The following is an 18,038-nucleotide window of genomic DNA, read 5'->3' as shown; positions in this document are numbered from 1 at the left end:
TTGACAATTTGGGTGTTTTAAAACATCAAGGTGAAAATAATATCAGCCTTTAGATCTTCTCTATTATTGTTAACTTGTTTTGAGTAACAATGGCTCTGCTTAAAGAAATCACTAGTCACCTAAATATGGTACATTAATGAAACAGATCATGTTTCTTGTTTACTTTAAATAATTGCAACTTAAAAGGTGATTTTTTTTTCAGTTTTAGTTTATTTTAGTTAGCACAACTTCTAAGTTAAATTTTTTTTAATGTTTTAACAAGTGTAATTAAAATGCAATTTTCAGTTTAACACATTTATTATTGTCTTTTGTTTTCCTTAGCTCACTTTCCAAAACACACACTGTCATGCCTGTGAAACAGTTTCATGATAACATCTTAAAATATCACAACATCTTAAAAATAAAATTGAAGTGATTATATAGCAATATCAGAAATTTAGGGCAGAACCTGGAAACTGACAATTTTCAAGCCTAATCTAGGTGATTTGTTTTGTTTGGAACCGATCACAAGCCCAGGCAGCGTTGTCCCGTTCAAATGGGGAAATATAAAAGCAGAATCACCCATTTTTCTGAGTTGCGTCAACCTCCTATCCAGGGGTCTATATGTTTTTAGGGTTGGGTTTAGTTTATCAGTTGTGCTCCAAGAAGGCTGAGAGATCAAATGTCATTGTAAACAGGTTCTCAATGCATATATCAATATGTTACAGATTAACTCATTATTATTATGGCCATTTTTATTAAAGCTATTGACCCTACATAAGAATATGACAGTTTCATACATGGTAGGATAAATATTAGTAAATATTTTACAACAGTGCAGTGGAAGCAGTTAGCTCTGTCAATTAGTTCTGTCAAAAAAATAATTTAAACCTTTGCAATGGACATTGACCTTTGAGTTTTAAGAACAAACATGACGTTCATATTTGGCGTTTGGAGTGGCTTGGAGAGGGAGATCATTTCAGAGAGAAACATCGTCACAAGCAAAGGGACACAGACAGGAAGCACATGGAGTAAATGGATGTCATTTGACTCTAAATAGACAAAAGGTTATTTACAGAGAAAATTCTGGAAGGTGAGGTAGGGACAAGTTATGAAAGTTATGTACTAATATCAACTGAAGATTTTTGGTTAGGATAGTAATATGATTGAATATGCATTTTAATAAGATGATGCCATTCTTGAAACAGAAAATGATACATTTGGAATCTTTATGTTAACTGGTTAGGACAATGTTTTTCAATATTGCTTAATAAAGATGCATAATAAGAAATTCAACCTAGTTCCTGAAATACTTGTACTGTTGCTTCTACTGCTACTGTTACTACTCTCACACACACACACACAAATCTGAAACAAATTTTCATAAAATTATGTGCAAGGGTACTGTCTTTTCTGTTATAATCTATTTTTGTCATTCTTTAAAAATTGCTAACTAATGACCTAAGCCTAAATTTTATTCATGATCCACTAATATGCTTAGCTAATAATCTGTAAAAGAATTAATTAGGGTAGTGTTGTAATGAAACATGGTGGTATCTAACCTGAGAAAATATCAATAGGAATAAAGAAGTGAGAATATATTCAGAAAAGTTTTCTGAGAGGAATTAGCAGGGTTTTGTGGTGAATCAGATATGGAGGACAGAAGAATTGTGGAGAGATCATGGCCTTTAAGCTAAGTCAAAATATAATTCTCCAATAAAATAGAGCATGGAAAAGATCTACTTACAATATGATATAATGAACATGATGTTGCCTCAGCCTATCTTGTGATATCAGAAAATAAAACATTGAGTTTTCTCCATTCATAATGTGATAATTTTCTAAATGATTAGTGTCAGAATGCCTAAATCTTTTGAGTATTATACCAACATATATCCAGGACCAAATATATACTAAGTTAGAAATCATTACTCAACTTTGGACAATGCTTTCCAAAAGAATTAAAAGAATGTATGTGTGTACTGAAATTTAGAGTTGTTGTTTTTGGAGTTAGTGCGTTTGGAGTGCAGCGTCCTTGGTTTCACTCTGGGAGAGGTTTCTCCAGAGCTCCCCTTTCAGCAGCATGCGGAGAGTTTCCCAGGCGAGTTTCTCCACGAGCAGAGACGTTAGTTATGTTTAAAGAGCAGGTATTAGGGAAAAGGACAGAAGAATAATGGACACTTGCATAGACACAAGCGGGCAGGAAGAGCTGCCCCAAAAGGGACAGGTTTGCTGAGAGAGGCCTGAAACGGGCGGCCTTGAGGAGAGCTGCCTCTGCTGAGGGAGGTCAGCGAAGAGAAGCCCCGGCAGGTACAGGTCATGGGCATGCAGGAGGCTGCTGCCCTGCAAAGGAAAGAGTTGGTGAAAAGAGGCACCTGCTTAGGCACAGGTGGGTAGTTGGAGGGTTGCCCCGAGCCTGTGCAGAGACTGCACTGATACAGTCCTCTTCTGTTTGGGAAAGGTCACTCCTTGTGAGCCTTTGGTTTGTTGCTGATTTTGAATAACCTTGCAGAATGCGAAAGGGACCAGAGATTCCAGGTGGGGACTGGAGACTCTAGGATGGGCCCAATCTCTATATCTTTTGCCTCAGGTCTGTGCTATGGGCACTCCTTACAGCATCTGATACCTGTTTGTGCCTTATGCCTTGTGATAAGGCACTGGAACCTAAGTATCTTGATTTCTATAGCTAGGTTAATGGTCGCATTCATACCCTTTACCTCCACCTCCTTGTGTGAATCAGGTTTTAGTCTTGAGAGCCCTTCTTTCCAGTTTTTTCACTCTTGTCCCTCCCCAGAATGACAATCAGTCTATTTATTTTTTAATTTTCTTAAACAAGAAAGTAAAATGCCAAAGCAATAATAGTGACAAGCTTGGGTGGCACAACCATTAAAAGAAAATCCAGTTGTGTTTCCCAAAGCCACTATAATGACCCTAGTGTCCATAACATGTTTAACACCATGATTTACAAAGAGAAAAAGCTATGGTTTTTCTGCCTTGATTTTCAAGCATGGGTGATTAAGGTATCAGTCATAATATTTCATGAATACTGCTTCCCTTTTTTAATGCACAACATAAATTTTAAGGACATAAATTTCAGGCTGAATCAGATCTTCTCTTTATAATACTATAGTAACAGCTCAGCAGCCACTGATCAATGGAAATGGCCATTCCATTTCCTTGTTAGTGACAGAAGAGCCGGAAAATACATTTCAAGAATTCTAGCTTGGTTATCCTCCCTCTTCACTTAGTATGCCAGCCACAAATATTTACATAAAGAAAAATAACAGTGAATTTCACACCAACTGCTAGAACTTTCTCATAAAACCCTCCTCAGGAAAAAAATCCTTTTTTAATTACAAAGGAAAGATGTAATGGGTATGTTTGGTATTCATTCTATATGCACATTCAAGGAAGGTGACACAATGATTCAAATAAGTATTAGCCAGGTAACTATACATAGTATATATCCATATTCACTTCATGAAAAAAGAAATATATGTTTTTTTGTGTAAATTTTTCTTGTAAGTACAGGAATAAGTTATATATATATATATTCACTTTTATAAAAAAAGAAACAACTTAATTCTTAATTGTGATAGTTAAATAGCTCAGATTTCAATTTATTTGAAAGTTTGTGTAGTATAATGACACATTTTTAGCAATTTTTATGAAGTTTATTAAGTTCAAGAAATTCACAATATAAAATATTTTATCTTTTTTAAAAAAGATTTATTTATTTATTTCTACAAGCACTGGGTACAGTCAGAAGCGTGGGAGGATGAGAGAATTCACCAGAGCCAGAGCGGGGAACAGAACAGGCAGACTGACAAAATGCACTGCTGAGGGGAGCAGTGGGTGCAGCAGAAGAAGTCTGTCGCACCATGTGGGACCCTCGCCATGTGGGACCCTTGCCGGTGGCCAGGGATCGAACCGGTGCTGTAGAGGCTGCGGGCAGCTTTGCAGCCCAGCTCTCAACCACTGCACCACCAGGGGAGGCCCAAATATTTTATCTTTTTAATGTCTACGTATGTATTTATTTAGCATATGTTAAAAATGTCTGAGCATAGTCCAGGAGTTAAACTGCATGATTTTGAACCTAGGCCCTAACACAATTAAATGACCTTGAACTAATCAGTCACATATGGGTAGCTCATTTTACTTATCTCTGAAATACTGATGATAATGGCAGCACTTCCTGGTGTTGTGAAGGTTAAATGAGGACATTTATGTATATATCCATAATTTTAAAGAATGCCTGACATTTTGTAAGACTATTAGAATAAAAATAAAAGGTCCTCTTAATACTGTTTTGTGGAAGAAAACATAATGCATGTTGAATTTGGCTCAACTCCAGTTTCTTTCAATTTAATCTTTGAAAGAAAATTTATGTTATCCATGATAGGAAAATATAAAAATTTAGATATATATAGTTGATCAAGAAATGGCATCCTCAACTTTCATTATTTCTATTTATTTTATTGAGTAATTTATCTTAGTACTTGTATATGTTTGGCTTTTAACTGGTAGTCCCTGAAGACATGAAGAGAAATTAGACATGATCTAAGGAACCCATAGATTAATAGGAGAAACTGATATAAAGACAATCAATATATGATTTGATTAACTCAATACGAATATGAGAGCTAAATGGACATTTATCTGGGCTATAATTTTTGAAGTGATGTCTCTTGCCCCACCCACTCTTCTAATACAACACTTCTTCAAAGTGAATCAGAGTTGGTTTCTGGCTGTTGAATACAAGCAGGCAAAAGAAGTAAGAATGCAAACAAAAAACCCAGACATCACTCATTCAAGAAAAAGTATAAATGTCACAGGAAGTTAATTTAAGTAAGGGATGTTTCATAATTTGTTGTTTTGTAGAATAAAATTTTGGCAATAGATATATAGTCATCATGTCTACATTAAAACTCACTGACATTGCCACATTACTGCCTTTGATAAATGGGGGCAGCCAACTCATTGGCAGTAATTACTGAGCACCCCCTTATGAAACTGCTTAAATAATGAACATCCTGATATTTTTTATAAATAATACAGCAGCAAACCAGACAAATCAACTTCCTGCACCGGTAGCACTTGCTCTGATGCCATTTCACATTTTACTGTTGCTTTTTATAAATATATTTCCATACCCCAGGAAGAGAACAGCAGTTAAGTTCTCTCTCTCTGTATTGCTAAGTGCATACAACTACGCATGGACAAAAAAAGTCTGTTAGACTTTATTTTTAATTTAGAAAAATGTATTTACAAATCAGCATCCTTGTGATGTCTTATTTCCCCCTTTCATTCCTTTTATTCCCTTGAACATTTCTATTTTGTTCATCCCTCTTGAAAATAGTTGACGACTTCAAAGTTGTCACACCACTCCAAATTCCAGTGTGTTCCAGGAAGAAGGATGATAAATGCTAAGTTTGAGCTTGATTTAAAATATGGAACCACAGTGTAAACCCCAACTTTCGGGTTGGTGTGCTTACAGAAGAGTGAGAGGGATGAACCTTCACAAGACCAGACAAGACAATCAATGGGAAGATAGAAGAGATTGCCATATCACAGTTGCAAACAACTAAATTTGTGAACAAGTCATGTAAATTTGTTGGTCTAGTACTTCCTTTACATTCACAAGGAGTAAGTAGTATACGATATTTAGGAGACTAATGACTCTCTCTACTACTTACATCTATGTAACCTATAATATTTTATTGTAACTCAGTTTCTTCATCAGTGGGTAAACATAATGATCACTTCATGGGTTAACTATGAGAGTTATAGATGATATTACATGCAAAACAAATGGGACAGATTTTGATGCAAATAAATTGCTTAATAAAATAGCTATTCTTTTTTTACTGTCATAATTAAATATCTTTACTACTTATAGGTGAACTCTCTTGAAGTTCTAATTTTATGACCTTATTTTAATTTCTTCTGAACACTGTCACATTTTTCTTCCTAAGTACACTGGGCTGTCTATGAACTTCTAAAGTTTTCATATTACATGTGGAGTAAAATTCATTTTATCTTATATTCAAGAAGCTTGTGATTTGGCCTCACTAGCATTTCAATCACCAATTAGTTTTGGGAGGGAGATAAAATCCAAATAAAATAATTTATTTAATGTGCTATAAATAAATGTTTTTTACATTGTTGTTTAGTAAGTTTTTCCTATAGAAAATCTTCCTTAATTTGTCTGAAAGCACTTCTTCTGCCTCTTTAGCATAAGCAAATATTTCTTACTAATTTTTTTGCAAGCAATTCAGAGAGAAAATTTAGATATCTTCATTCAGGTTTCTCAGTAACATTCCAATTAATGTTAATAAACTCACTTTTTAGAAAAAAGTTGAATCTAGAGAGGTTAAGTAGCTTACTTAGGTTACATAGATTAGGAAAATAATATCAGTGCTTACATAGTTACTGCTGAAGAGATGACTAAGGACAGAAACTAAATTCTATGCCTTTTGTTCCTGAAAGCTTAAGCCAAATTGGATATATATTTGGTGCACATGTATCATTTTCTCTCTTTGAATTACAATATTTCCAATCCTTGCCATATCCTCCCCTTCAAAACAAACCAAGACAAAACAAAAACTAAGTTATTAAAATGGTATCAGTGCATTTGTAACAAATTTACCCAATGATGCCATTTTGGTTTTGACTTATGTGTGACGTGACATAAGCTATTTCTTGGTATTTCAGATCTTGATCTTCTAGAATGGGTTTGAAAGTTTTTTCATCCTGCAATTTCCTTAGAAATAACATGCCACTGTTTTTCCCATCCTTGCCAGTAATGTAAACAAATCTGGGTTTGTGAAAAAATTTCCTCTTCTGTTTAGTCACTTAGCTATTTTCACAATATGTTATATTTATTTCTATCAAGTTAAAGATTGTATTGTTATCAGCAAATATAAAATGTGAAATGTATGAGTTGGTTTGTGTGTCTTGGTGTCTATTCATTACCAAAACACGCTTCTCCAAAAGGTTGTTTCATATCTGTTTCTTATACTTTGTTTACTATATAATGACATGTCACATATAAATCCAATGCTTCCTATTTCAAAGAATTACATCAATTCAATATTTAATTTTTTACCAGAATTTTGAAAACTCTTTCCCTTCAAAGTAGCTGAGATGTAACTATTACTTTTATGTTTTAGATACTTAAAGCCTTTTGTTTAATAACTGCCCAGGATTTAGAGAATGTCATGACTGAGTGGCTTTGTATCCAACGTTTATGTCTTGGAAGTCTGTGACTAAAATCTGAGACTAAATACTAAAGCACTCTTTCTCATACACAAAGGTTGGGATGACCATGAAGATATTTCTTTGATTCTGTGCAAACTGTACCAGTTCAAACTATTATCCTGGAATCATTCTAAAGTAGCTGTGTGTTTCTTTAATTTATACTGTTTCCTAGGATACATGTCCTGATCATTTTGACCCCATTTCCTTATCTCTAAAATGGAGATGACCCTGTTCCATACCACCACGTATTGCAGAAATTTTTGGTTTTAGGTCTATTTGGAGCCTACTAACCTCACCCCTGAAAGTAACAGAGATTGCTAGGTTGCATGCATCAGTTTCCCTAGCAACTTTGAGACATTAGCCACCATGCCAGTGAAAGGACAAATACCAGAAGGTCCTTGTTCTCTTGACTCTTCAAACTCAAAAGCTGGATGGGAGTAGATAGGAACCATTGGTTTCCTCTGGGGAAAGAAAAGAAAAGAGGCTTTCTCCCATTTCCCAGTCATTGGGGCATAAGTATGGTCCCACTGGTAATGATGGCTGAAAATGAGGGAGGGAATTCAGTGCTAGTTCAGAGAGACACACAGTGGAACTGGCCAAAGGAAAAAAAGAATGCTAATCTGTGTTAGGAACTTATCTGAATATTAACTTATGGTGCAAAAGAATAATTTAGTCTGTAATTTATGCGTATTGTTTCTTTCTCATTTAATCTATTATATGTGTAAAGATGTAATTTTTAGCTTCCTATATCACAGTGCATACTGTTTTACTTTATTATTTTAGATGAGTAATCTGTATCTAGCACAAATTTATAACAACACACCTTGGCATGGACAAATACATGGTTAAATAAATGAGTATTACTTTATATCACTAATAAAAACTATTAAGACTATATTTTGGCCAGATTACATCATTGTAAAATAGCACAAATAGTAAAATAGCTGGAAAACAAATTTTGAGCACCCAATATTATATTTGCCCAGTGAACTCTGAAGTCTTATCTGTTGGGCCATTGAAAGAGAGGCTAGTTTTTTAGAATACTGAGCTATAAGTTAAGGCAAGTGTGGAGAATATTGACAAATCTAAGACATATATCTTTCTAGGGAATTCTGTGACCTAGAGAGGTTACATGTGAAATTAACATTTCTTTCCTATGAATTAAAAAATTACATAGCCTGGAAATAAATGGAAATACTCTCAGTTCTGCATAAAAGGAGTGTTAAGAGGCAATCACGTCTTGTATAGATCACAAAAGAAATTTCAGAGAGTCCAAGTACAAGCAGAAGTAGCTATACTCGTGCAGATGTTTAATCAATGATGGAAGATGAGTACCAGTAAACTGATAATTGGGCAGCTTCCAGGAAACAGGGTTTGGACAATACATCTAACTCACTATATTTGTTTTCATGCTTTTGATATGTGAAAAATACTTGGATGGCACCAAATTTAATTTGGCAAAAGAGATAGAGCTTGAGTGTATTAAATATTCTTATTCACCTAGTAGTTTTTATTTATAGCAATCAGTCATTTTAAAATTGGCCAACTTTCAATTTTATAAGATCAAGAATAACATGTGAAATAATGTGCTACTGCATAAATGCTTTATGACACACTCTGGCTACTTTTGAATGTTATAACCTCTCAGAAGTTTTATTTTAAAAGGATGAAAAACATATGATTGCAAATCTATTCATAATCTTGCTCAATCAGCAGTATTGCTGCTTGTAACACTATGAAGTTCATAAGTCTACTGAATTTCTGGAGTGCAGCACAGCTGGTTGGTTATTTTTGCTTCTTTAGTCTTGTCCTGATTTTGAGTCAGTAAGTTAATTATATTACTAAATATCTGACTCAAGCACATATTAATTTACTGACCACATGTGGACATGATGTTAATCTTTCTTTCCAGAAAACGAAGCAGTTGGGCTACTAGTACTAGCATGAGTTATATATTGTAATGTGTCCTTTTGTCTATCCTCATTGCCTCTGTGTTCATCCCTCAGAAATCCATATTAGGCTATGCTTAGGTCTTAAAAACTTTACAATCAACCTCATATGCATTGATTATTTGATCTCCTGGTGCTTTTTTAGTTAGCATCACAGTCATTGAGCATTCTCTGATTGCATCAAATATGTGGCTTGTCTCTTAGATTGACCCTATTCTCCAGAAATAGTTTTATTCTGTTAGTCTACTTTTGCTTGCACAGTGGAAATTGCCTGATTTCTAAGATCAAACTTTATTGATGGGTATCTTGCTAGCTTTAAAAAAGACAGGTGACTAGACAATCATGTTTTAGAACATACTGAGTTAATCCTATTAGAGGTATTGGAAAGTTGAGGGTAGAGGAGCTGTTAATAAGTGATAACAAAAAGTAATGTAAAACATAAAATGCCTTTTCCCTGATAATGCAATTTACTAGAATGCTATTTTTCTGTTCTTTGAATGGGTTGGCTCTCGTTATTTTATAACTATAGAGAAAATGAAGTATATATATATATTGTTTTTCTTTTTTTTTAAAGATTTATTTTATTTATTTATGCATACAAGTATTGGGGTATAGGCCAGAAGTGCAGGTTGTGAGGGGTGAGAGGATTCACTAGAGAAAGAATGGGGAGTAGAACAGGCAGATCTACTGAAATACACTGCTGAGGGGAGCAGCGAGCGAGATAGGAGAGATCTGTTATGCCATGTGGGTTAGCTCCTTGGCCAGAGATTGAACTCATGCCACAGTGGCTAGGGATAGCTTGATAACATTGAGACTTTAACCCCACGGCCACCAGGGAAGCCCTTATTTTTTGAGGACACATGAAGAGTGGACCTAGAGAGCAGGTAAATATTGTATTCAAAATGAATTAGCAGCAACTATTTATGTAACATACATAGTACACTATTCTCAGTAGAAGCTAAATATGACAGTAAAAGACACAGTAATTAGTCAAATATTAAGTAGCTTCCTGGTGGGGATCAAACTCATGCTCCAGTGGCTGGCAATAGCTTGGTAGGGCTGAGACTTAACCCCTGCGCCACTAGGGAGGCCCGATATTGCTTTTCTTTAGTTGAAATTATCTGAAAATAATTGCTGAGGAATTGTGAGCTCAAAGATATAGCTGAAGTCATCTCCCCTGACAGGGATATGTTAAATATATTGTTAGTTAGCATTATCTATTTTCTTAATCCGAGGAAGCAGTGTCTGTAAAAATGATTTTCAGAATTCATTTTCCCCACAGTATCCAAATTTATCTTAAAATCAGGTTGATTGGAATTTGAAGTATTTTTAAAGTATGTGTAGAGCTCATTTTAAGACTTTAGAAACTATAAATTCCTCAGTCTTCCATGAATTCCACAATAGGATGTCCATTTGGCCTTTGTTTCTGGTAGCTGTTCTTTCTCAACAAGATCCCATTCATAATATTCTCACTGTGGTGGGATGGATAAATCTAACTTTTTACAGAGGCAAGAATCATGGGTGGAGACAAATAAGTACTCTATAATATAATGTAGTGGACATAAAGATATATAACATGAAAAGATTATTTCTAAGTGAATGTTTTAATTTTTATTTATTTTTTCTATTTGTTTATCTCATTCTTAATAGCATAGATTTGGCTTAATTGTTTATGATGAAAGATTTTTTTGGGGTAGTTAAATGTTGTCAAAGATCTAGGAAGTAATATGATGTATTAATTAAGGGAGATAAGAAAGTATATGCATACTACTGTTTTTAATAGCAGAACACACACTTTGCTTTTTAATTAAATTTAACTTCCTTGAGGATTTTGTGTGGCAAGTACACAAAGAAGAGAAACTTGAGAAATTTTCATAATGCAATTGAACCTGCAAAATTACAGAAAAGGAAATAAATTTACCCTTTTAGAGAGGGGAGAAAAAGATATGACTGACATAAAGAAAGAAAAGGAAAAGAAAAAATTTTGTGTGTTCAGTGAAGGTGTTGTTTGAATAGATGCAAATATTTCTTTTTCCAGATTAGCAAGTTTATGTTCGTTAAAACTACAATTTTTCACTTAACTAAAACTTACACCTTTCTAGCAAGTTAAAAATAATAATAAAAAAAAGATAAAAAGAATATATTTAAAGTCATGTACCCAAAAGATCTATGAGAAAAAAAAAATCAAAGAAGCAATCATAAGTTGGATGAAAACTAAATTCAAGGTGCTTTCCAAATTGTTCTTGTAATACAAGAATGAAATCAGTTTACAAGAATAAAATCAGCCCCAAGTGCTTTGCAAGGCTCTTGGAGTGTCAGTGAAGAAAAGAAGACAAAGTCTGTCCCTTCCCCAAAGGGCGTAGATGGCATTTAGCAGGAAAAAACTTGCATTTAGAGAATGTCATTGAAAAGAACAGAAAAATATTTGATCTTATGTAGGGACTTTCCTGCATTACTTAACATTCCCAAAAGGCGTATTAAATGTGTTAACTGTATTTTCTTACCTTTCTTTCCCATTTAGGCCTATAGAAGGCAATTGCAAATATATTTGTGGAAAATGCTATAAGGAATCGTGCTTTTCTCTTGGCCTTGTAGTACAGAAAATCATCTTCATTTACTAATGCTTATAGAGTTTTTGAAATGAATTAAACTTGACAAGTGATGAAGATTGTGTATTAGTCTAATGTGCTTTATTTGCTCACAGAAGAGCATGTAGTTGAGATTCCCTACTTCAAGGCAACAGAGCCCTTATGAATTTGCCTTCATAAATTCACTTATTAGTAATTCATATCATGTGGTTTTATGAAGGTAAAGCAGAGTATTCTTACACAACACTTCGAATTAATATCAATGACAATATAAGTCCTATTCTTGGGGTGCATCCTTATCGAAGGCAATATTCCTGAGTGGGTGGTGATTATTGATAATATAATTTTACTAGACAAATAATCCTTTTTTCCCTACTTAGTAAAAAAAAAAGCATATTCATTCCCCATTCTGCTTTTCATGCACAGCATTTAAGAATGAAATATTTGATTTTATTTTTCATTTGTCCTTTAATTTTTTTCCTCTTCAGGTGTAATCTAGCCCCTGTGGTGGAGTTTGCTGCAGATGTGGGTACTAAATCAGACTTTATTACCATGAATCCATCAGTTGTACAAAGAGCATTTGGAGGCTTTCGGAATGAGAGTGACAGAGAAAAATTTGTGCATAGACTTTCCATGCTGAATGACAGTGTCCTTTGGATCCCTGCGTTCATGGTCAAAGGAGGAGAGAAGCACGTGGAGTGGGTTAATGCACTAATCCTTAAGAATAAACTGAAAGTGCGAACTGCCTATCCATCATTGAGACTTATTCATGCTGTCAGAGGGTAAGTGGAAAGGACCAGTCTGTCCTTCGCACATTGGAACACATAACAAAACATTTTCCCTAGACAGAAAGGAACCCATTTAGAGCTCCCAATAGATATATGTTTTCATTATTTTATCATGGTTACTCTATTCATCAAGTTGAAATTTTGCTCATGCACTATGTTATTTTAGCTTAATTAGCTTATTATCGTTCTTGAAAAAGCAAATTGTTGAACTTGACACTTATTTTTGTTGGATCACAAAAACTACTGAGTTTTATATTTTTTCTGTGTTAAAGAATAATAAGAATTCATAGTAAAACTGATGAATTTGGGATAGAAATATACCAACAGAAGTGCTAAATGGCTAGTGGGTGATATTGTGGAAGTATAAATGATAGATGTATTTAGGCGGCGATTAAGTCCCATCTGAAGTTAAGAGACTGACTAGTGATAGAGAAGGCTAGTTGAAATAATATGTCTTAATGTGTCTTCCCAGAAGTCAGAAATGCCATATTTATGAATTAATTCAACATTTCCTTTACATTAACACAAACTTAGAAGAAAAGCTAAGGACTAGACTCTTGTTTAAAAGTGGCAAATGACCAACTCAGTGATGCACACATATCAGTATGTAAAATAGATAATGTAAAGATAAATTATAATTATATTTATTAAATATCTACTGTTAGTTACTGTAAGTATAAAATTGAAGAAGAGTTTTATAAAAATACGTAAACTTCTATGGCAAAATAGTATGTAGAATTTGTCCCTCAGGTTATCAAGGATGTCTTAAAAGTGTATCTCACATATCTCTTCTTTTAAAACAAGAATAACCTCATCAGGTAAAAGAGAGAGACAATCACAAAGACATGAGGACCAACTATACTTTTTGGTTAATTTACTCATTAGATGATAAAGATGTATGGAAAATTCAATAGAATTGGAAAGGTAGGACAAGTTCAGAGGAATAACTAAATATAATGGCTAGAAGTTCTAAAAGAAAAAGTTACCAAGTCTTATGCTAAATGTAGTTTGCTTTATGTACTGTGATTAAGACTGGGCTATTGCGCTTTAGTTTTGTTTTATTATTGAGATATTCTCCTTCAATGATTTACCATTTCCTTTTTAAAGCCTTTAGACCATTTCTTGGATTATGTTATTCTGTGAGCAGTTAAATTGCATTCTCATAATTAAGTCATGGTTATTCAACATTCATACTCTTGCTGTTTAAGACGAAGTTTCAATAAAGTAAGATAAAATATATGCACTTAGAGGATAAGTATTTTTTTAATTGCAAAGATTCCTGGTAATTATAATTTGACTCTGAAAAAAAAAAGATGCATTCTTAACAGAGTGTAAGTAATGTGTTAAGAATGCATCTTGTTTCTTGATATGTTAATGTATCATTTGATTCAGAAAAGAAGATATTACCATGTCCCATCTTAAAAAAAGTACTCACAAACATAAACATTTCAGTGATAGCTAATTAAGTTTCAAAAACAAATGTTTTGATGCACTCCTTAATTAAAGGAAACTCTTTTGAAAATTTAATACTACTCTGAATTAGAACTTTGTATCAACTATTTTTAGAGCAGTTTTAGGTTTACAGCAAAATTGAGAAGATACACAGATTTCCCATATACTACCTGCACTCACAGAATAGCCTCTTTCATTACCAGCATATTCCACAGTCATATATTTGTTACAATTGATGAAAACACATTGAAACATCATTATCATCCAAAATTCATAGTTCATACTATAGTTCCACTCATAGTTTGTATATTTTATGAGTTTTGACTGATGAATAATGGAATATATCCACTATTACTGATCATTTCCTGTCCTAAAAAACCTCTGTATCTAGCCTTTTCATCCCTCCTGGCCCACTAACCCATTGCAAGTACTGACACTTACACAATTCTCATAGCTATGCTTTCTCCAGAATGTCACATAGTTGAAGTCATAGTGCACAGTCTTTTACCATTGACTGCTTTAACTTAGTAATATGCGTTGGGTGTTCCTCCTTATCTTTTCATGGCTATAGATCCTATTTCATTTTAGCACTGAATAATATTCTATTGTCTGGACATTCCAGGTTTTTTTTAAATCCATTTGCCTATTGCTTCTAAGTTTTGGCTTCTAAGTTATGCATAAAACTATTTAATATCTGTATGTAGTTTTCAGCTCATTTGAGTAAATAAGTACCTGAGGAACATGATTGCTGGATCTTCTGTTAAGGTTACACTAGTTTTATAAGAAATTGCCAAATTATCTTTCAAAGTGGCTGTATTATTTTACACTCCCCCTAGTAATGAATAAGATTTCTTTTTTTTTCCATATCCTCCCTAGCATTTAGTGTTTTGTCATTCTGATTTTCACTACTTGAATAGATGTGTATTGGTATATCATTATTATTTTAATTTGTATTCCTGATAATGTATGATGTGGAACACCATTTAATGTGCTTGTTTGCCATCTATATGTCTTTTTTTAATGCGATGTCTATTAAAGGCTTTGACTTTTTTTTTTTCCAATCAGGCTATTTGTTTTCTCTTCATTGAACTCTAAGAGTTCTTTGTTTATTTTAGATAACTGTCCTTTTTCAGATATATCTTTTGCAGATATTTTCTTTCAGTCTGTGGCTTAAATCCTTATTCTCACGATTTTGTCTTTTGCAGAACAGAAATTTTCATTTTTTTAAAGATTTATTTTATTTCTTTATGCATGCAAGAGCTGGGATCCCAGTAGGCCAGAGGAGTGGGGAGGTAAGAGGATTCACCAGAGACAGAGTGGGGAACAAAACAGGTGGATCTACTGAAATATACTGCTGAGGGGAGCAGCTGGCAAGACAGGAGAGATTCCTCCCTGGGCAGAATCTAACTCTAGCTGCAGTGGTTGCTAGAGACTTAACCCCTTGCACCACCAGGGAGCCCCAGAGTTTTCATTTTTAATGATATCCTGCTCAGCCATTAATTCTTTCATGGGTCATGTCTTTGGTGTTCTATCTAAAAAGTCATCATCAAATCCTTAGCTGTTTATATTGTCTTTTATGTTATTTTCTAAGATTTTATAGTTTTGTATTTTACATTTAGGTCTGTTCTCTATTTTGAGTTGGTTGTTGTGAAGAGTGTAAGTTCTCTGTCTAAGCTCATTTTTTCATATGTGAACATCAGTTGAGCTATGCAATTTGTTGAAAAAACTGTCTTTACTCCTTTGCGTTTTTGTTCCTTTCTCAAATATTAGTTGAGTATGTTTATGTAGTTCTACCCCTGTGCTCTTTATCCATTCCATTAATATAGTTGTCTATTTTTGCCAATAACAAACTTAATTTCTGCAGCATGGATAAGGCTTGAAGTTGTGTACTGTTAGTTCTCAGATTTTGTTCTTACATCAGTATTCTGTTTACTGTTCTGGGTATTTTCGCTCTCCATATAAACTTTGGAATTAGTAATTTTGTCACCTAAATTCAGTTTTTTATTTCTCTATTTAGTATCAACAGCAAAACATTAAAGAAGAGTGGTTAAAATAGAACATTTTAAACAAGGTTTAATCCAAGTAGAGTATACATGATTAACAGTAGTGCTTTGGGTGTTTTGGTTTTGGGTATGATGTGTGACAATCAGCTGAAGAGATGTGAACTTATATCTCTAAATTATATAGGTGCAGTATACTGACATTAAATTAATTAAACATAATACAATTAAATAAACAACAACCAAAAAAGATGAAAACAAATTTCTGAAATAAGTGGCCTTTGGTTTGTACTTGAAAATTTGTTTTAGATATCAGAGCTGCAAGCTATAATCATATTTATTATACTAGTTCCTGACTTGAATTTTTCCTTTGGGAAATTACCATTTTAATAGAATAAGTCCATCTCTAAAACATAGCCTAGTGAAAATTTAATATGAATAAAATTTTGTCATTCTTCCAGAATAACTATTCAGGAATTATAAAAGTACTAACCAATTATTATTTTGTAAAAAATCCAAGTGACTTCATATGGGATTTTAACATATATTTTAAACATAAAAAGTACAGAATTTTTTTAATAATTGGCTTATCAGTACTTACATTTTATGATTTTTCTTATCTACATTTCTTTTATAACCATTATAAATATAAATGTCTTCATTAATTCCTAAGTATTTTATTCCAAAAAGTGCAAGGCCAAACTTCTGACTACTGGTGGAGTTAATGGCATGCGTCCTTTTGATTACTGTGGTTCAAGTATTTTGACAAAAAATGCCAGAAAGAAAATATCTTGCTACTTCCTGCTCATACATCAACATATACCACTTTAAATATCCAGTGACTGAGAACTAATCTGTGGCCCCAAAAAACAGCCACTCTCTCCTTTTAGATGCATTGGAAATTTATACATAGAGTGTATGTGGAATCAATTTCATTTATGGAATTGAGGAAATTAATAGAATACTGTACCTAGTATATCATTTCAGCATAATTTTGTACCCTGCATAGTTACTAGAACCTTGCAAGAAAATAAGGAAGTGTGACACTGATCTAAGAACAGTATCATATGATATTAGTAGATGTTTTCAAGTATCTTTTTTACATCTCTTTTGACCTATTTCTGAAACTCTGTGATTAATAAAGTTCAGGAAAATTATTTAGATAGTTTCATATCCTCTGTTGATTACTGGAGTTTGTTGTTTCTCATGAAAGTACAGAGGACCCAGTGCATACGTTTTAGTGCATAATTGCAATGTAAAAGGTTCCTCCAAGTATTGCAATTACAAATAGAAAGTTGAAGTGATATAGGAAAACAAAGTGTTCCTGAACACAAAGAGAATCATTTAAATAATTTTCTGTCTAACCATTGTGCCTTATTATTTAAACTATTTCCTTTCCAAAAATTTATGATGATTTATTAACTAAAAAAATGTATTTAATTATAGGGTTTTTTTAAGCTCTAAAATTTTAACTTCTCAATCGTAAAATTCAGAGAGAGTCAGAGTATGTTTTTTTTTATTTTTGAAGAATTTATTTATTTATTTATTTATTTTTAAATAATAAATTTTATTTTTATATTTCCCATACAATTGCAACCCCCCATTTTGACCCCAATCCCTCCCCTCCCGCCCCCAAAAAGTGTCTCTGGTTCATAGTTTTTTGTTGATTTTGATTTTCACTTTCTTATAGTTTATTCATTTTCCTGGTCCCTTATTTAAGTTTTGTTTTTGAGTATGATCTTTCTTTCAAAGTCATATTAAAAGAATAAGGAGGAGGGGCCTCCCTGGTGGCGCAGCGGTTGAGCGCTGGGTTGCAAAGCTGCCTGCAGCCTCTGCAGCGCCGTTCGCTACCCGGGCGGGGCAAGAGTCCCACATGGCGCGCAGACCTCTCCTGCCGCCCGCTGCTCCCCCCAGCAGTGTACTTCGTCAGTCTGCCTGCTCTGCTCCCCGCTCTGACTCTGGTGAATTCTCTCACCCTCCCACGCTTCTGACTGTACCCAGTGCTTGTATAAATAAATTAAT

At 33.7% G+C, this 18,038-nt stretch overlaps 1 protein-coding gene across 1 annotated transcript in view; it reads left to right on the top strand.

Annotated features, from left to right (window-relative positions):
* ST8SIA4 (ST8 alpha-N-acetyl-neuraminide alpha-2,8-sialyltransferase 4) overlaps positions 1-18,038 on the top strand; it is a 98,444-nt gene that overhangs the window by 30,904 nt on the left and 49,502 nt on the right. Inside the window, exon 4 of the mRNA XM_037530610.2 lies at positions 12,265-12,558. Within this exon, the coding sequence (XP_037386507.1) occupies positions 12,265-12,558 (294 nt within the window). The remainder of the gene's footprint in view (positions 1-12,264; positions 12,559-18,038) is intronic.

This window comes from Talpa occidentalis, unplaced genomic scaffold (genome assembly GCF_014898055.3).
Source record: "Talpa occidentalis isolate TD23 unplaced genomic scaffold, MPIMG_talOcc4v2.1 talOcc4.6, whole genome shotgun sequence".
In the NCBI taxonomy this organism is placed as follows: domain Eukaryota; kingdom Metazoa; phylum Chordata; class Mammalia; order Eulipotyphla; family Talpidae; genus Talpa; species Talpa occidentalis.
This window is presented reverse-complemented; position numbering and strand designations above follow the sequence as displayed.